The sequence below is a fragment of the Dermochelys coriacea genome, chromosome 3, assembly GCF_009764565.3.
Source record: "Dermochelys coriacea isolate rDerCor1 chromosome 3, rDerCor1.pri.v4, whole genome shotgun sequence".
Taxonomy (NCBI): domain Eukaryota; kingdom Metazoa; phylum Chordata; order Testudines; family Dermochelyidae; genus Dermochelys; species Dermochelys coriacea.
This window is the reverse complement of record NC_050070.1, coordinates 147,255,771-147,276,639: the sequence shown is the minus strand read 5'-3', so window position 1 is coordinate 147,276,639 and position 20,869 is coordinate 147,255,771. Positions and strand designations below refer to the sequence as shown.

Here is a 20,869-nt window from a genome sequence, read left to right as displayed (position 1 = left end):
AGGCTGCATGCTACAGGAATTGAAAGGAAGGGGTATTTTGTGGAGCAGTGATGCAGTCTGCTCCACATGTTTTGTGCTGTATGGGATGTCACTCTCATGGGCCCCAGGCACTGAACCACTTCTGCCCAGAACCAACTGTGCCCATAGTACACGCACACCACTCCTTTTAGTCTTGACGGACCCCCTCCACTTGAAGCACACACTGGGATTGTATTCTGATAAGAGGGCTTGAATCTACCCAATCCCTCTTATTAAGGTCATCTTGGTTTCATATCAAGTATTTGCTGTGGCAAGTCCTGGTGGGGGACGTGAGGTATTAGGTGAGTGTGGCTGGTGTGCATGGGAAGGGGGATAAGCAGGTACCCCTGTGCCGTCCATAGGAACAGGATAGCATCCCTTTAAAAAGTTGGTGAGCTTTTTCGTGGCACTCACCATGGTGGTAGAAGCCACCAGCAGTCAGGCAGACCAGATGTATGCTATAGTGAGGCCTTGCATGTGTGCATGTAATTAGTAAACACATCTATTGGGACCAAGGTATTCCCAGGTGATTTCTTTATGTTCTGGGAGATCGTCTGTCTAGCTGCTGTGGCACCTAATGCTGCTAAGCCCACCATTAATTGCTATTGTGTACTCAGTGAGCCCAGTCAGCAAGGTTGCAGAAAGCATATACATCACTAAGATACTGGTTACATCTATGAGTTATAATCTCTAGTGGCTAGTTTACAAAAGGATAAGGAGCTGCTGCTATCAGCTAAGGGAGTTTTCCTTCAGATCAAATGACAGAGCCTGTGCTTTTGGAGCTGAGACTAAGGGCTAGATTTTTAAAGGTAGTTAGGAGACTTAATGGGAGTTAGGTACCTAAATATCTTTGACAACTGGCCCTGAGGCTCTTATCCCAGCTCCACATGGGTGTCCAGTTTATCTAGTAACACTTAGCTTTTAGCCATACATGGTTTCATTGCAGCAATGGAGTCAAATGTGTCATAGCCACCAACTTGGAAACCTTGGGGGTTTCCACACCATTCAGGTCTCAGAGTCTACAGCTTTCACACTGATGTGTCCTACAGATCCTCAGGCGCTATGTGAGACATGTTTCACCCCTTGTTCCCTCTGTCCTGACATCAACCTCCATCTCTGATGCAACGTATCAAATTCTGCTAGTTTACACTGCTTGGAGTTGACTTCCCCTTCCATGGATCTTTGCAAGATTTGTGGTAATTCATCCAGGTATGTTCAACATAAAAGCACAGAAAGCTTTTTATTTTAACACCTTGGGTCTTGCTGACCTTGATGGTATCTCTATTTTTAGGAAACCCTTATTTGCATTTTAAAAACTAAAATGCAGTAATATTTGGATGTACAGTTTTTAAAATATTGTCTTAAATATGCAAGCCGTACTGCATACACCTTTTATGTTTTTTTATTGCAAAAGGTTTAGCAACTTATATTATGAAAAGCTCTTAAAGTAGCTCAGACGTGTTACAAAAGGAACTCTGCTTTCTTCACAAACAAATATACAAGAAAAAAAACTTTTTATGAGACGGTTTACAGATAACTTACTATCACATGTTTTAACAAAATGTTCTTTGCAGGGGCTTTTCAGCAGATGACCTGTACTTTGGTTGCTGTCCAAGGTAAATGTTTTTTAATGTATAACAGAATATATTCTACACTTGTTCTATGCACTGGATTCCCATTGATATCAGTGGTAATTCCACAACTGTAGAATAAGCCCTTTTAATTTACAATGTTTATGAAAAGGATACTTAAAATGAGACATTTAAAAACAAAACCAAAAATCACTTTTGGGGAATCTGACCATTTAAGGATCACTTCAAAGACTTAGGCAATGAAATTCTCGTGACATTCAGTCACCATACAAAACAGTTGTTCAATAAGTTTATGGTTCTGGTTTATTTAAGTGGTTTACCTTGTTGCCTTTTGAAAAATAATCTTGCACGCTTGATATAGAGGATGGTCACTGAACTTTGTTACACGTAAGTGAAGAGCATTTGAAAGCCAGCATGGTAAATGCTTATCAAGTTTGCTATTTTTTAAGATTAAAATGTTCAAAGAAATGAAAATATGTCCTAACGCATGCAAATTGCCCTTATTGCTCCTAACTTCATATTCCCATGTTAGACCCCCTGTACAAAACTGGTCTACTCAGGGTTTAAGAATGGTGTCAGAATTCAGGTCAGTGAGGGTACAAAGTGTCTTGGAAGCGTGTGTGTTCTGCTGATGGAAGGCTGCAAAACCTCATCAATGCAATAACTTGATGATCTCCTTGTTCTACTAATTCTATCTCAGGATATCTGTATTGTGAAGTAATGCATGCCTATAAGCCATCACTCCAGATTGGCACAGATCCCTTCACCTCTGTCTCTGATTAAATTATTTCTTTTGGCCAATTAGGGTTGGAAGGATTATATTTCTAATGATGTTTTTGAGTAGTAATTAATTTGAATGATGTGTTTGCATTCAGATCCTGTTATTTATTCAAAGTGTAGTAGCTATGAGAATTGAGCCACAAAAACTCATTTAATATTTCATCATTAATTTCTTACCCTTTCCTTCCCCGCCCCCCCCAGCCCCCAAGTATTGTGGACTACAAATTCCAATATCCAGGGAAGTTTATGAACAGTCTTGTTTCTCTCAAGTAATATTTAACTCTTCTCCCCTTTCCCTCCATGAACTGTGATAAACAATGAACATATATTATCAAGTTTTAGTGGATGAAAAAAATAGATGCCAGCTGACACCAACTAAAGCCCAAGTCTTTCAAGACTTCAGTAATGTATCACTTCTGGCATTATTTGCTGAAGATTAGTTCCTCATTTAAGAAGGCAGCATCATAATAGTATAATTTGCTTGGTCAAGCACAATTGACCAATTGACAAGCATACTCTGTGACCCAACAGACACAAAACCAATCCAAAATACTCCATCTACAGTGTGTATCTCTACCATTGGGAAGTCCTGCTTTTGCCAATGTATAATACCCAATAATACAGTCACTGTGTTTCTCTTAAATCCTTAACAAAACAACTCTAGAACAGTCTTTTCTCTTCATGCTATTGATCTCCATCCATGCTTCAGCGTGAAACCTAAAAGAGGAATGGTTTGGTGATAACGCAGTGGTTCTCAAACTTTTTTCATATTGTGTACCACTTAAGACAGAGGCCCTTCCAATGGTATCTCCTCCCTGAGCCCAGACCCTTCTTGCAGTAACTATCGTGCTTGGACACTGACAATAGGATAACGTTAAGAGGAAAAGATTCTAAATAAACTCCCTCTAATGCAATGGGTGGGGATTCTGGATTCCGTGTTCCCGATTTTGTATGTACATCAGCTGCTTCCTCTCCATAGGTGCAGAACTTTATTAAGTTCAGTAAATGCCTGCAGACCCCACTGCTCTAATCTATCTAGGTCACTTTGCAGTTTGGCTCTTTCTCCTGTTAATATCTATTAGCTTGAAATTATACCAAATGAAAACCTGTCAGAGAGACATAGAACAGCTGTCCAAGGTTTAAAAAAAGGTGTTCTGGATTTTGTTGGAAAGCATCTCTGGAAACCCTGAGAGTCCTGGTCTGGACAACAACTAGCAGGAAGCATCACTGCTAGAAGACAGAGATGCTTCACCACTCTGATAGATACAGCTTGGTCTCTACCCAGCAGTGTTCCACAGATCACCAGTGGTCCACAGACCACCGTTTGAGAAGCACTGTGATAGAGAATGTCTTTAAAGAGAGCTTCTGCAATACACAAAGGCCAAATGAAAATGTCCCTGGGATCTACATTGAAAAACCTTTTCAAACCTCTCTTCTGGAAACAAATTTTCAATCTACAAAGCTGAGTCACTTGATTTATCTTTTCAAGGGTTGTAACTGTCTTTGTCTATCCAACCAAGTCAGAGTTTTGAAGCCAGAAAAAAAGTTAAAATAAAAGTGCCTGTCTACACAGAGCTTTATCATGCATAGGGAATAGAGCTGAAATCAGCTTTGTTAACTGAAAAATGCCAGAGAATAACTCTTCTAGTATTTCTTGGACTCATAGCTGGCATTACTTGTATAGCATTTTGTGCATCTCCTGCATGACACCCAGTGACCCAGCATTAGTATAATGCTTTGCCTACTTTCTTCAGTTCCGGGGCTGTGAATTAAACTCTGTACAAATGTTCTGGATGATCCTAGGAACGAATCTGTAGAGGTGGTCAAATTCATCCACGAAGAAGGAATGCTCTTTATCCGGGTCTGTTGCAATGGCTTCCAGTTCATCATGGGCTGCCCATGCAATTCCAACTGAATAAGCTATGACCTCTGAAAAGACAACCAGGGTTTAAAATGGCCAGATATGTTTTGAAATTAATTTTACAAAAACTGCTCCCCCAATAAATGTGACGTTCAGGGCATAAAATGAAGGGACCAGACTCTGGGCTGTGGCTTCTGAGGGACATTATAGAAGGTACAGCCAATGGGCAGCTCTTATGTACAGCAGGCTCTGAAACTGAGTGTTACAGCTAATGCCTCTCCGACCCTCAATACAGTGCCTACACTGGGGCCTCTGAAAGGAGCTGCATAGAGTCACATACTCAGACCTATGTTTCTTCTGTGACAGGAAAATTCTCCATGTCCCATTGTAGCTTATTTTACGGCCTCTATGTGAGCGTCCAACAAGAATTGAACCACATATACAGGCTGAGGTGTGGGGGGCAATGTCAGCCCTGAAGAATAGGTCTTGCCAATGGCGTCAAACAGTAGTAGGCTGTTGCCTGAAAGCCTGGCACAGAATGAGTTTGAACATCCTACACTGAAAGCAAAAGTGAGCTTCATACACACACTTCTTGTATCTGTAGGCCTACAGAAACCCATTGAGCACTGCAGTGTGTGAGATGCATCCTGTCTGACAAATCTGACTACACTATTTTCTTATGGGCTTCCCATCTGTTTACTCACCCACCTTCACCTTGATTAGCTCTAACAAGGCCATAGCTTAGGGTGGTGAGCTGCCCAAAAGTCCATCTACTGCCATAGTGCAATGACCACTCTAACTGCTTTACCTCCATAAATGTTAAGCTACTGTATGTAGGTGGAGTGGGCCACCATAGCAGAAGATAGCAGTTTACCATTTTGATGAGCTGTCATGGCTGGCCCTCTGACATCATCATAAGACCTGCCATCTGTAATGAGAACCATTATCTTCCTCTTGTTGGGTTTGGATTTGCTGAAGAGCTGTTCAGAGGCATAGTTGATGGCTGCTCCAGTGCTGGTCCCTCCACTCCAGTAGTTGATTCGCTTAATAGCATTCAAAACATCTTGCTTAGTGCTATGTTTGTCAAATCCAAACTCCAGCCTCTGCTCATAGGTGTACTGCACAGCTCCAATACGGGTGTCGGTGTCTGAAATCTCAAATTCTTTGCTTATGTTGGCTATAAATTGGAGGACAGTGCGGAAATTGCCAGTGCCAACGCTGCTGGAACCATCAATTACAAAGCCAATGTCAGCTGAATTTAGACAGGTCTTGCTGCAAGCTAGCCGATCAGTGTCACAGACCCGCTTCACCAAGGTCTGGACTACCTTGCGTAGGTTGAACCAGCTTGGCACATTAATGGAATAGAAACCATTTGTTCTGCATACAGCCTGCAGAGAGATGCAAATACAAAAGTAAAAAGGCACGTATTGGGCATAATGTAGATTTAGTTTAATTACACAATCAAATTCTGCTGCCTTTCTGAGAAAAATCTGTCATATAAAGTGTGTTCAACTAAAGCACTGGACATCCTGCCCCAGCATTTATAAAATATGCGATGGAGCTGTCAGTGTAAACTGTCAGAACAATTCAATATGAAATTCCACCACTCTCTGAATTTCGTTTTGTACACAGGTTATTTCAGAGTTAGGCCAAGTGTCAAAACTACAAATTCGTTTTCATATATCTTCATTTAGTTCGGAGTTATACTCTGTACAAAGTGACCTTCTTTTGGAGTTCCTTATTTGACTGGCAATGGCTCCAGATCAATCCTCTCCAGTTAAAAGTAAAAAGATGAGGTTTTGTCCACCTGTCAGTCCTGCAAATTCGACATAGTACCTGAGAGTCAAGCTGGGTTCTTTCTGGCTCATGCCATCCCAATGAGAAATCAGGATCATGAAACAGAAATGTGGCAAAAGAAAAATGTTGGCAATGCGTAAACTAAAGGAGAATCTGCCACAGTTGTGGTGCAGTGGAAGCAAAATTTCTTAAATTTTTACAGCTTAGTCAGTAACTTAAGCAGTTATGACTCTGAATGCACATAGGGAGCAGGTGAGGGGAAGCTCTTCCAGACCTAACAAGAGGAGTTGGGAACTTGTGGTGAGGGAATGGATTTCTGGCTGGCTGGGTGGGAGCAGGGAGAGAGGAAGAGGAGGCTGGAATGTGGAGTATGTTGTAGGTAGGAGAGGTAGATTCAGAATTGTTTTAAATGTAAAATCTTTAAGATGTTAATGTTCCAACTAACTTGTTGAGGGCATTTGATGAGCCAGATTGTGTATCTGCTCTTTATCGTCTACCTGAAAGGAGGGTTCAACTGTTTCTGTAGTAGTGTCCTCCCCGGTACATTTGGTGTCAGCAAATCTATCTCACAACAGCTCTAAGTTAGTTCTGTACACATCGGTTTAGGCTTCACGTCATAGCCTCACCATGTTTATTTTCTTCTACCTTGCTGCTCTTTTTATGTTCTGATGCTGCCATATACAGCCCACAAGATAAAGTCATAGAATCATAGGACTGGCAGGGATCTCGAGAGGCCATCTAGTCCAGCCCCCTGCACTCATGGCAGGACGAAGTATTATCTAGACCATTCCTGACAGGTGTTTGTCTAACCTGGTCTGAAAAATCTCCAAGAACAGAGATTTCACAAGCTCCCTAGGCAATTTATTCCAGTGCTTAGTCACCCAGACAGTTGAAGTTTTTCCTAATGTCCTACCTAAACCGCCCTTGTTGCAATTTAACCGCCCTTGCGCCTATTGCTTCTTGTCCTAGACTCAGAGGTTAAGGAGAACACTTTTTCTCCCTCCTCCTTGTAACAACCTTTTATGTACTTGAAAGCTATTATCAGGTCCCCCCTCAGTCTTCTCTTCTCCAACCTAAACAAACCCACATTTTTCATAGGTCATGTTTTCTAGACCTTTAATCATTTTTGTTGCTCTTCTCTGGACTTTCTCCAATTTGTCCACATCTTTCCTGAAATGTGGCACCCAGAACTGGACACAATACTCCAGTTGAGGCCTAATCAGTGCAGTGCAGAGCAGAGTGGAAGAATTACTTCTTGTGTCTTGCTTACAACACTTCTGCTAATACATCCCAGAATATTTGTTTTGCCAGCTTTGCCTTCCTGTTTGGGCCCCCTGCTCTCTATCTTCCATGCCGGCTCTGGCAGGATCACAGAGCCTCATTGTAGTTTTGCCCTTTTAAAAAATAAATGAAAACAAGAGTATAAGCCAATAAAATGCATCCTGGAGACAGCCCAACTAATGCCATTAAGGGCTTTGAAGCTCATAGGAAATGTATTTCATGGCACAGTGACAGTGGAAAGTGCACAAAATCATCTTGCGGGGTGGCTCAGAGAACAAGTTGCTTTCTGAAAATATGGCACAGTGACAGTGGAAAGTGCACAAAATCATCTTGCGGGGTGGCTCAGAGAACAAGTTGCTTTCTGAAAATACCTTCTAACTTCCACCCTGCTTCCTGAACCCTGGCTGATCTGGCATATCACACCTCATGTCACAGCTTCATGCCAATTGGCCCTGCAGTACTTTTTAAATTGACGTGAGTATTGGCTGCCTATCTGAAATGGTTTAAGACTAGACCATCCATAGGGTAGATTGTAGGGATTCACTCTTATTCCAAGCATAACCAGAAGTTTCATCTATTCATAACAAAGCAATGGAGACAACATACCTATCCTAATTAGCTGAATAATTAGTATGTGCCCATGTGTTATGATTTCTCATTTAGACGTTTGTGGCTTTTATTTTGTTCTGTTGAAGAAATCTCACAAAAGCAGGTTGAGCTCCAGGTGTGTTCGGTATATGTAGTATTTTTAGGTTGCACCAATATTTTAAAAGGTATCAGTCTCTGTGGTACCCAGGTGCAATGACTTTTATAAGAACCAAATAGCATCACAGGAATGGGATGATGTTTCTCCAAGGATGTGTGGGCTTTCCTGATAGAGCTAGGTAGATAAAGTCCTGGAAACTTAATATTCCAGCTGTTTGCAGGAAGAGAGTAGATTTTAAATAAAACTACTATTTCTGTCTCTCTCAGGAACCTATATGGCTCTTATTACTGTACTGTGTGAGCACCCCACAATCTCATGTATTTATCTATCCTCACAATGCACCTGTGAGGTAGACAAGTAGTAGTATTTCCATGTTACCAATGGGGACTAAGGCACAGAATTATGTTTTGCATGTAACCTGAACATAGGTACCTAACTCTGTAAGAGGAGAGGGGCTTAGGAAACCCCCCCCCCTCAGTGATATCTCCCATTGGCTAGTTTAGGCTACTCCCTGCATAGTTTGCTGGCTGTTGTTGATCCCGTTCATTGTATAAAAAGAGTCGGTACCTAAACCAGGAATTGTGGATCTCATTGTTAGTCCAGTGATTTTCTAGGTGCCTAAAAGCTAGGCATTGTAATGCTGGGCATTGTAATGCTTAAGTCCATTTGTGGATCCAGGCCAGAGAGTCTAAGGATATGTCTACACTGGCAGAGTTACAGCGCCGCTCAGAGAGCGCTTAAGGGAAACCGCTGTTGTGTGTTCACACTGTGAGCTGCCTGCACAATAGCATGTTCACACTTCTGGCACTTGCAGCGATATTAGGAGCAATGCACTCTGGGTAGCTATCCCACAGAGCACCTCTTTCTCTTCTTCCAATAAGAGTTGTGGGAAGGTGGAGGGGGTCGTGGGGCATCCTGGGTCCTGTCCCAATGCCCTGTGATGCATTGCTTCGCATCCCAGCAATCCCTGTGCTTCCGGCTGCATTTGGCGCCATCTTTCAATGGTTTGTGTACTGAGTGCCCTGCCTCTTCGGACTGCAGGAAAGGATCCCACACTGTTGACCAATATGCTGCTCGCTCTGACCAACACGTCATGAGCAGCAGTGGAGTTATTCCTTAAATTACAAACGCAAGAGGAGTGCAGCACGGATCTTGCCACGGGTAGTAACTATGACACAAGATTGCTTGTGGCATTCACAGAGGTGCTGACCACACTGGAACACCACTTTTGGGCTTGGGGAAACAAGCACTGAGTGGTGGGATCGCATCGTCATGCACGTCTGGGACAATGAGCAGTGGCTACAGAACATTCGGCTGAGGAAAGCCACATTCATGGGATTGTGTGATGAGCTCGCCCCAGCCCTGCGGCACAAGGACACGAGAATGAGAGCTGCCCTGCTATTGGAGAAGCATGTGGCTATTGCACTGTGGAAGCTGGCTACTCCAGACTGCTACCAATTGGTCACTAACCAGTTTGGAGTGGGAAAGTCAACTGTTGGACTTGTGTTGATGGAAGTGTGCAGGGCCATTAATCGCATCCTGCTCTGAAAGACCGTGACTCTGGGCAACGTGCATGACATTGTGGATGACTTTGCACAAATGGGATTCCCTAACTGCAGAGGGGCGATAGATGGCCCACATATTCCAATTTTGGCACCAGACCACCTAGCCACCAAGTACGTTAATGGCAAAGGATATTTCTCAATGGTTCTCCAGGCACTTATGGATCACCGTGGGCGTTTCACGGACATTAACTCAGGCTGGTCCAGAAAGGTGCATGACGCATGCATCTTTCAGAACAGTGGCCTGTTGAGGAAGCTGAATGCAGGGACTTCCTTCCCAGACCAGAAGTCTGGTAGGGGAAGTCAAAATGCTCATTGTGATCCTGGGAGACCCTGCCCACCCCTTAATGCTGTGGCTTATGAAGCCATATACAGGGAACCTTGATAGCAGCAAGGAGCGGTTCAACAACAGGCTGAGCAAGTGCAGAATGACTTGTGTGCTTTTGGATGTTTAAAGGCCTGCTGTTGCTGCCTATATGGGAGGCTGGACCTGGCCAAGGACAATATTCCATGCTTATAGCCGTGTGATGTACGCTCCATAATATTTGTGAAGGGAAGGGTGAAAGCTTCACTCAGGGCTGGACCACTGAGGCTCAGTGGCTGGAGGCTGAATTTGAACAGCCAGAGACCAGGGCTATTAGAGGGGCGCAGCACTGGTCAGTAAGGATCAGGGATGCCTTGAGGCAGCAATTTGAAGCTGAAAGCCACTAATATTTGTTGCTATGCTCAGGAGTGTAGTGCTTGTAATGTGAGGAGATGATTGTGATTGGTGCAGACGATGCACTATGAAGGCTTAAGAAAATTGTCTGTTGCTTTGCAGGGCTCTGTTTTCAATGAATGGAATAAAGATTGCTTTCACACCAAAACAATGCTTTTATTAAAAAACAACAACTGGAGGAGAGAGACAAACAAAAAACACATCAGCACTCAAGGGGAGGTCGGGTCCTGGGACAGTGTATGTCCAGGTACCATATCCAACCTTCTCCTTTGGAGTTCAATGCAGTGGGTACTGTACTTCAGCAGGGCTAAGCTTCAGAGGGACAAGTTTAGAGTGCAGTGGGTGCTGGAAATCTGCAGGGCTGGACTGTGACGAGGTGGGAGTGGAATGCAGCAGGTACAGACTGGAGCCAGGAGGTGGATAAGAGTGTGTTGGCGGTGTCTGAGGGGCGTATGGGAAAGAGTTTTGTGACAGTGGCTGCAGGGGAGGGCAGGCGCGTAGTTGCTCAGTTTGCAGTGCTAGCAGCGCCTGGAGCACGTACGCTTGGCGCTCCATAAAGTTTAAGAGCCGCTCTGTGGCTTTGTTCTGGTGGGCCGCATTCTCCTTTCAGTCCCTCTTCTTGCTATCCCGCCACTCCTTCAATTCTTGTTTTTCGGCCATGGAGTGCATCATGACGTCACACAAAGTCCTCTTTAGTTCTTCGGGGCCACTTTGTAATTCTGTGCAGCCTTTCAGCCGGCGATAACAGAGAGGCTGGGCTCCCAAGGTTATATCCATGAAGCCAAAATGCAACATTTTACAGATCCAGAATTGTTTGCAACACACAGACCACTGATTTAAACCACAGCCACTATTCACATATCTATCACTAACTCGCTGACCCCAGGCAAGCATACATGAGGCACAGGGCCCCCAAAATGGTGAGTAACTGTAGGGGCAGGGGAAATCAGTGTTTCAGGACCATACTGTCCACATGGCTCTGGGGGAGAGCCAGTACTATGGGGAGGGGGTCTTATAATCATTACTGTCCCCACATTTTCCACAGGCTGTGTTCATTATGGAAGATATCTCACTGCTGAGGGTGGGCATGGAATCAGGGAGGGTCTTCTCCAAGACTGCGCCTTCTGCCCTTGTGCAGAAATAGTACTTCCTGTCCCCAGTGACGGCACAGGGGCGTGGGAAAGTTACCCTTAATGGGGCAAGAAACAAAGCAGCTCTGCCAAGGAACCTGCGGCAGGGGATTGTCCAGTATCTCCATGAGAGTTTCCTGGAGATCTGAGGCAGATTCCTGTGAAGTGAGGGAATCAATCAACACCCTGTTCTGCCTCTTGGCCTAGGCATGTGGTGGTACGTGCAACATACAGACACAAGCAGTGCTGAGCTGGAGCCCGTTCCCACCAGTTCGCTGGAACCGGTTGTTAAATTTAGAAGCCCTCTTAGAACCGGTTGTTCCATGAGGGACAACCGGTTCTAAAAGGGCTTTTAAATTTAACCGGCCAAAAGTAGCGCCGACTCTATGGGTGCTCCAGGGCTAGAGCACCCAAGGGGAAAACTTGGTGGGTGCAGAGCACCCTCCAGAAGCCCTCCCCCACCCCATCCCTGGCCCCAGCTCACCTCCGCTCCACCTCCACCTCCTCCCCTGAACGCGCTGTCCCGCTCTGCTTCTCCGCTCCCCCCCACCGGCTTCCCGCGAATCAGCTGTTCGCGCGGGAAGCTGCGGTGGACTGAGAAGCAAGCAGTGGCTTCACACGCAGGCCCAGAGAGATGGAGGTAAGCTGGGGCGGGGGGGCATGAGGAGGGCCGCCCGTGCCGCAGCAGGTAACCCCAGGGGGAGGGGGCGGTGCAGGAGAACCGCTCCCCACCTCAGCTCGCCTCCGCGGGCCTGAGTACAAAGCCGTCGCCTGCTTCTCAGCCCTCCCAGGCTTCCTGCCAAACCTCCGATTCACGGGAAACTGGGGGGGGGGGGCGTTCAGGGGCGGAGGTGAGGTGAGGTGGGGTTGGGCAGCTGCCAGTGGGTGCTCCAGCCCCGGAGCACCCACAGTGTTGGCACCTAAGGCACCACTTTTGATGTGATCAGTGGGGGGAATGCTCGTTTCCCCCTAGTTACGCTCCCCCACCCCTAGGAGCCAGAGGGACCTGCTGGATGCTTCCTGGGAGCTGCCCTAGGTAAGCACCACCGGGACTCCCCACCTTGCTCCCCGGCAGGTTCCTCTGGCTCTTAGGGTGGGCACCCACTACAGTGGCCCACAAGACCCTCCTGCCTGGTTCTGGAGGCAGTCAGCAGACGGGAGGGGGGTGGATGGGGCAGGGGTCCTGGGGGGGGGGGCACATCAAGGAACGTAGGGGGTTGGATAGGGCAGGAGTCCTGGGGGGCGGGGTGGGCGATGACCCCCTCGTGGGTTGAGGAGGGAACCAGTTAAGATTTTGGCAGCTCATCACTGGACACAAGCCGGCTTTCTGCAATCCTTCTGCCCCCCCCCCCCCCCACCAACAGCTTGCTTCAGCAATTCCTAAAATCAAAGTCACTTACCCGGGTCCTCCTCTACTGTTTGCGCTTCGCCAAGATCTGACAGCTGTGACTGGCTACGCTCCTCCGGGGTAGAAAAGAGCTCCAGGCTGCATGCATCTCTGACCTCCGAGTCATCCTCTGCCTCTGGGTCCCCCTCCACATCCTTGTCCAAGATTTCCTCCTCCTGGCTCAGTCCACTCTCAACTGGCACGCGAGCTACTGAAGTGGTCTTCAGTAGGTCTTCACAGTGGAGGTGGGGTCGCCACCGCGTATTGTGTCCACCTCTTTGTAGAACCGGCTGCTCGTGGGCGCAGCACCAGAGCAGCAGTTTGCCTCCCACGCCGTGTGGTGGGTGTTCCGCAGCTCCTGCACTGCAGAGTGTCCCGGTCATGGCCCCTTTCTGTCATGCATCGTGAAATCTGTCTGTAGGTATCATAATTCCTATGGCTGGAGCGCAGCTGGGACTGGATAGCCTCCTCTCCCCAAATGCTGATGAGGTCCAGCAGCTCGGCATTGCTCCAAGCGGGGGATCGCCTGGTGAGTGGAGCAGGCATGGCCACCTGGAGAGATGCACTGAGACCACTGCACACATCCATGAGCAAACAGGAAGGGGACTTTCAAAATTCCCAAGGAATTTATGGGGTGGGGCTGACAGTTGGTCTGATCAGGGCAGGGCAGTAGAGTTCAAACCGATGACCAGAGAGGTGAGAACAGGCATTGTGGGACATTTCCCGGAAGCCAATCGCAGTGCTGTACTTGACCAGGGAGTCTACACTGGCACCGTGGCCCCAGCGCAGAAAGCTCTACACCTCTTGTCAGGGTGTGTTTTTTTTTTTTTTTTTTTTTTTTTTTTTTTTTTACAGTGCTGCAACTGCAGTTTCTGTGCACCCAGTGGCGTGGCAGTGCATGCATGTAAGGAGTTACAGCGCAGAAAGCTGCTTTACTGTGCAGAAACTTGCCAGTGTTGTCAAGGCCTTCTACAAGGTTGCCCCGGAAGTCTGTGGGGGAACAGGGGAATGAACTGAGCTCTTCCTAGGCACTAAAGTTTGAGTTATAGTTATTACTTCATATGGGAAACATGCTGAAGGTAGCATTTAAGAAAAATGTCTTCATAACATCTACAAAAGGGTTGAAGAATGTCTGTTATGCATGTCCATTGGCTGCTGTACTCAGTGACATTTAAAATTAAAGAAATATGTATTTTCATAATACCCCAGGGCTTAGTCTTCTGCAAGGACTCGTTAACAACTGTTGATGAAATGTATGTTTTAAAATAAAGCCATTTTTAGTTAGAACTTGAAAAAAGTGTCTTTTTTCCCTTTCCATAACTCCAGAATGCTCTGACAGATTTACACCATGCATAGCAAACATAAAACACCTCCAAAATTGGCTGCTAACTTACATGCAACACCACAGTTCAGTCCAAAGCAGTTTGAAATTGGTAAGATGTTCACACCTTGTCTTAACTTTCCCTAGTTAGAGATTTAGGATGGAAACATTGGAAATATTAACTAGTAGAGGGGTCAAAAGTATTGCTTTCTGATGAATGGTCTAGGAGCAGGGCTTGGACAGATTTATTGATGCTAGAAGTCTTTTCACTAAGCCACTGATGTGTTTCTAGCCTGGGTAATGGATGGTCAATGGATCAAAAATTGTGAGTGTCACCTAATTTATTAATATCATTTCAAATAATTTTGTCTGTTCAGCAACACCTCTCAAAATCACATTTTTAAGTTGTCTGTTTTTACTAACTTTGGGCTATTGTGCCTTCTCTTGGATGTGGAAACGGGAGTTGTATATGATCTTAGTACTAGCATGGGACTCAAGGGCTTCTCAGACTTTGTTGAATGGGAGAATCACAATGTAGGTACAAATAAAAATTTTCAAGTTAGTTACACGAGTGTAAACTCAGAGTAACTCCATTAGCTTCAGTGGAATTACTCGAGATTTACACCTGTCTTGTAACTGAAAACAGAATGTGGTTTTAACATCATAACACATACAAATCCTAACAACAACAGAAATTATTTCATTAAAAGAGGCAACAGCCATGCATTAATATATACAACACTAGTTTCTACTGTAGCTGTTCAAGATAATAAAAATCATATGAGAATTCAAGTGGGGAAGGATGGTATTAGGAATGCTGTGATTTCAAGGGAAGGTATTTTTTGCAGACTATTTATTTTTGTGGTCTGGTATTTTTGTAGTGCAGGGATATAAACAAAAGCTTTATACAGCCTTAATTCCAGACTTAAAAATGGTATTTGCTTGTAGCTCAGCTCATTCATGGAATATAGAAAAATGGGGATTAGAACTGGAAAAGACCTACAGTGTTTATCTGTCCACATTTGCCTGCCAGCGCAGAATTGTAGCTCGCAGACTGTTTTCTAACACTTTGTCCAGACTAGCTTTACAAGTCCCAAATGCTGTGGTTTTCACCACTTCCCTTGGGAGACTATTTCATAGTTTAATAGATCTCACTGCAAGGAAGTTATTGGCTATTCATTAGCCAATAAAACTTACTGGTTCTTCATTTCAGCAATCCTTTTCTGGTATAGGCAGAATGTAATATTGCAAGCCTCAAACCTAGGGTTACCATATGTCTGTATTTTCTCGGACATGTCTGGCTTTTTGGTTCTTAAATCACTGTCCTGGAGGAATTTTTAAATACCTAAAAATCTCCTGGATTTTGCCATTATTATTTTTCCCCAAAGAAGAGTTGATCATTCAAGAAAAAGTGAATGTTGATCACTTGAGAGAGTGCCCCCTTTTTCCCTCTAGCTCCCAATGCTTGTGCTGTGAAACAGCTGTTTCGCACGGCTGGGAGGGAGGGGGGAGGAGGAGAAACGTGGCATGCTATGGGGAGGAGGTGGGGCTGGGGCCAGGATTTGGGGAAGGGGTCCAATGGGGCAGGGAGGGGGTGGAGTTGGGGAGCAAATATCCCCCCTCCTGTGGAGTGTCCTCTTTTTTGAATGTTCAAATATGGTAACCCTACTCAAACCTGAGACAAATAGAATTATGAATCCATGACAAGAGTATTGCTGCCCATTGCTATTCAACATTCAAATGTTAGATCCTACAGCAGTTCTTACAGGGAAGCCATAACCATAAGAAGGAAAAAAAAAAGGGGGGGAGAAGAGGAGAGAGGCGGAAAGAGGGAGGAGAGCAACATCATACAAGATTGGATCTGACAGTTTGATTTGAGCCCAACACCCTGAAAACCTTAGTAATATTCAAGCCTAGCTCTGTAAACCCAGATCTAGTTTCATGTACCCCATTCCTCAGTACCTTGTCCACAAAGTTGGGTTCAATAACATTCTGTTTTTCATTTTCATCAGCTCCTTCAATGGTGACAAAGAAAATGTTGATTCCAGATTCTCTCGCCAGTCTGGAAGCCTCCTCCACCTTATCAGTGGGCCATCCATCCACCAGCACTATGGCCACATTGGGTGCTCCACCTCTGTTTCCATTGGTATCCAAAAAGAAGTTTTTGTTAACAAATGAAAGTGCTTTCCCTGTAAGAGAAGTGAATAGGAGGCTGATGTATCCTGTTTACTGTAACCAGTCTCTTTAGACGTGGCAACACTGAACTCTGTTACTAACTGACCTAGAGGTCAAATTCCAGTCCTAGAGCATTGGGAAGGGGTGCATTAGCAAAGACAGAGTACAGGGAACCTGACATGGCTACTCAAACACGAAGGGGAGCCACCTGCAATGGTCCAAGTATATGCCCTACCCTGGTTCTAACAGAGGGGTGAACTTCACCCTTTCTCTGCTCCTCCTTATTAGCACTGATGAGCAAAGAGAGCGCCAGGCTCAGATGTGCCAGGTGAGCTGCTGATGAGGTTGAAGGAGAAGAGCGACATCCTACAGCTCTCAACTTTCCTGACAACCAAACCAAGACAGGAGGGGTGGGAACTAGAATTTAAAAAATATAATTAAAAAAAATCTTTTACATCAGGTGGGCTCAAAATCTTACCAACTAATACACATAAGTTATTAAAATGTCTTTGCTAGCTCCTTTCTCCCCAAATCAGTCCAATGGAGGGGGCAGAGAAGTTCTAATACCCTTGCTAGTCTCATGGCAATATACGCATCAGAGGGTGCCCCAGGCATGCTCCTGAGCATAAGGTCATCAGCTGACAAGGCTGGTTCCATGGTGCTGCAAGGAGCTTATTTGCCCACTAGATCTAGGATCCTACATCCCCGGTCTTCCTTGGGCTAGGAGCTGCAGATATGCTACCCCATGCCACATACCAACATTGGAACGTCCTCCTTTCTGTGGAATTTTCTCAATGGCATTTTTCACATCCTGGGAGTTTGCATGAGTTTTGAGGTTAAATTCTGTAGAAGGGTCATCACTAACGTGTTAAAAAAAAAAAAAGTAGCCATCAGTTTTTGTTTCACATGTAGCATGGTTCCATTTATAATCACTTTAGTAATGCTCCACGGGGAAGGAAGAGGAAGACTCCTCATGTAAGGTAGTTCATTACATAATAACAGAGGAGACCCTTAAAAGGAAGTCTCTACTGTTTCCTATGTAAACATGTAGGTATGCCTGTAAAACACACATGATAAAGTAACAGGCATTAGTGAAGACATACCAATGGAATCTTAAACATTTCTACGGCAGTGGACATCTCTGAATTAATTTAGCAGAGCCGTGGTTTTCAACCTGTGGTCCACAGACTATGTCTAAGATTTCCAAATGGGTTCTCGCCTCCATTCAAAAGTTTTTAGGGGTCAGCAAATGGAAAAGGGTTGAAAACCACTGTAGTAGAGGCTACTAACTTGCATGTGGTAATGGTGTAACAGAGAGTCTTAGTTATATGAATTACAGGGCTTCGCTCGTTTGAAAGCTATTTTTAGATAACTTTACAACATGTATTTAAAAAAAAGCTTGGTGTGTAATTTTGTTTCACCTTTTAGCACTGTGCTGCTATTGGTATTATAAATTGAACTTTTGTACTAGTCTCATTAGTTTACAAGGCTACTTCCTGCTTAAGAAAACCTCCTCTTTTATTTCAGTGGTTTTTATCACTTTGTTATTAGTTAGCCAGAAAAAGAATAAAGACATTTAAGGCTAGAAGGGACCATTATGATCATCTAGTCTGACCTCCAGCATCTTGTTTACTTTTGTCTATGTTCAATCTTTGAAAATAACCAAGTAGATTTTTCCCATAGACCTTTTTATTTAGTCTCATAATATCCCAAATGTTATTCCCCAAGTTTCCTAAGTTGAATTTTAGATAGTTTCTCTCATTTAGAATAGCTGAACTGTTAAAAATAAAAAGCATCACTTCAAAAAGAGTTGGGAACAGTGCAGTAGTGACCCTGTACAGACTGAGGCAGAGCCAGACGTTCCGGGGAGACACTCTTACCCATACTGAACAATGCCCATGAGAGGACCAGCTATGCCAACATCAAGAGCTTGAGCCATATCACTGAGGAATTGTTTTTGGATCTGAAAACGGCGTTTACCGATGCTCCAGCTCCCATCAATCAAGAAGGACAAATCAACTTTGCAGTCTGAGACAGGAAATAATAATGAGAGAATAAATGTGAAGGGTATTTTTGTTGTTTCTTAGATTTGATTTTCCTCTGACAAGAAATCAAAGCATCAAAGTTATACTGGACAACCTAGCCCACTATGTGACCGCAGCAGAAAATTCTCATTCATTTTCAAAGGATCATTATATCATCTAGTCTGACCTCTTCTCTCACGTGGGCCAGAGAATTTCACTCAATTATGTCTGTATTGGACCCAATAACTATAACAGTCATAGTATAAAACCTTGATCATTAATCCTACTCACCAGATACAGGGAAATCCATTCAATCTGCTAAGATCCTGAGTCTGAAATTCTGGCTCCAGCTGTACCTAGCAGGTCTCTCTCCCTTTGCTGCTGGGCCTATTTTCTGAGTGATTCCCTCCATTAGATCTGCTGCCAAGCCAGTAGATCCCCAATTCCAGCAGCCAGGCCTGCTCAGTCAGTTATCCCAGATGAAGGGAGTGCTCCTGTTATCAGTGCCCACTTGCTTAGGTCTCATTCCAGGCACAGCAAATACAGGGCATAGTTAGTAAGCTTCCCCCTGGCAGGATCCAAATTCTGTGTCTGATGGCATATTGCAAAGCCATGGACCTTGCACTGTAGAATTCACATGACCCTCCGTATAATATTTTAAACAGCCAACATCTCACACATGCTTCCCAGCTCAGGTAGACAGGCACAGGCTAGCTCTTCTTGAGTGAGCAAGCTGAAAGCCGCCGTGTAGCCAGAGGTAGCACAGGCTTTGGCTCAGGCTAGCCGCCCAAGTACGTACCATGGGGGTCCGGGAGGGTTTGTACTCAGGTGGCTAGTCCAAGCTGCTACCTGGGCTGCTACTCAATGACACTGCTATTTTAGACGCTAGCTCAAGCAGAGCTTACACGTGTCTGTCTACCCACCCTGGGAAGCAGGCACTGTAGATGTACCCTTTGCTTTGAGTAAGTTAAGAGTCTGTTGCTATTTTTTTCGGTAAGGTAGAAAAAATTTACAGACGAGAGACGTGGCAAATGGCTAAACAGAAACTTTTAAGAATGTCTAGGTTATTCTATTGTAAAGGAATATATGTTCCAAAAATGTGTTTTTCCCTAATAGCTAATGTTTAGTTAATTTCTTGACTATATTCTTAAAAGTACGATTCACATAACAGCAAAAGATCATTATGACTTAATCATACAATTAATTCTGATTTACATACTTGGGTTTCCCTGGGAAACTGGCTCCAAAGGTTTCGGATTCAATTCTTCCTTTGAACTGACGCCTGGAGAAATTAAAAAAAAAAAGTTTAGTCACTAAATGTGCAAGAAACTGTTCGGAGTCTGCCCTCACTTATAGGAAGAAGGCAATGAGTGAACAGATGCATCTTGTTCCACATATGAGTAAGAAGATGGGTCTGAAAGAAATTTGTGCCGCCTCTTGTTGTTTTGGTCAGGTGACATGTAAAACACTGCATCCCTGGGACACAGGGACATGTTGCTTGCCTCCACTCCTGTTACTGATTAGAAAAGTAAAGGATTGGGATCAGATTATTATAACTACTTCACATTGACCTTGCACTAGGTCAAGGGTTCCCAAACTTGTTCAGGGTAAGGCCCTAGTGGGCCGGGAGATGCTTTGTTTACCTGAGCGTCCACAGGTATGGCCACTTGCAACTCCCAGTGGCCGTGGTTCGCTGGTCCCGGCCAATGGGAGCTGCAGGAAGCGGCACGAGCTGGGCCATCACTTCCCACAGCTCCCATTGGCCAGAAACTGTGAACCGTGGCCGCTGCGAGCTGCTGTACCTGCAGACTCTCAGGTAAACAAAGCGTCTTGCGGCCTGCCAGGGGCTTACCCCCAAAAAGCCACAAACCAAGTTTTGGTACCCCTGCACTAGGTCTTAGTTCTTTTGCTTAATGGAGATGGCCAGCTACTCATCCTGAAATCTTCTAATCAGAGGAGAATTACTAACCAGGGTGCCGGCTATATTCCATGTCTAAAACTGATGAGGAGAAGACTAAAAAGTCAGTAACACATAGATATTTCCAAATACTTTTTTTATACATTCACTCAAAGGCTAAATTTGCTCCTAAAGTCTGACAAACATATATGGCAAAAAGACTGGAGAAAGGGTAATCATTTTGTATCCTATTCTGGTACCTCCAGATGGTTCAGAGCAGTGGCTCATTTAAAAGGTTTACTATCCAGCAGCCAAATCTGTTGGTGCAGACTTTTCTTAGTTCCTCTTCTGAGCACAGTTCTATTTTGTGTTGTTTGCTAGAGGTATTAAATTTGGCTTTTCTGATAGTAACAACCTCAGTGAAATGAATTAAACAGGTGATCTGTTCATGACACGAACACTTCTGGAATCTCTCTCAGAAGATGGTCCTTACTACAGCTCTCAAATTTGTTGCAAAGATTAATTCAAATTTTTCATTCAAATCTGTATATTTCACTGTCTTCCCTTTGCTGAAAACCCCAGCAATCAAAGGAAGGGTTACTATACTGACTGGATGTTAG

The 20,869-nt window shown here is 44.6% G+C and overlaps 1 protein-coding gene across 1 annotated transcript in view; it reads right to left on the bottom strand.

Annotated features, from left to right (window-relative positions):
- Positions 1–1,254: 1,254 nt before the first annotated feature.
- The window catches only part of VIT (vitrin), a 91,392-nt gene continuing 71,777 nt past the window's right edge, over positions 1,255–20,869 (bottom strand). Inside the window, exons 13-18 of the mRNA XM_043511499.1 lie at positions 19,572–19,634; positions 18,209–18,356; positions 17,085–17,188; positions 16,116–16,342; positions 5,126–5,639; positions 1,255–4,319 (exon numbers count right to left, since the gene is read on the bottom strand). Coding sequence (XP_043367434.1) covers positions 4,141–4,319; positions 5,126–5,639; positions 16,116–16,342; positions 17,085–17,188; positions 18,209–18,356; positions 19,572–19,634 — 1,235 coding nt within the window. The 3' untranslated portion in view covers positions 1,255–4,140. The remainder of the gene's footprint in view (positions 4,320–5,125; positions 5,640–16,115; positions 16,343–17,084; positions 17,189–18,208; positions 18,357–19,571; positions 19,635–20,869) is intronic.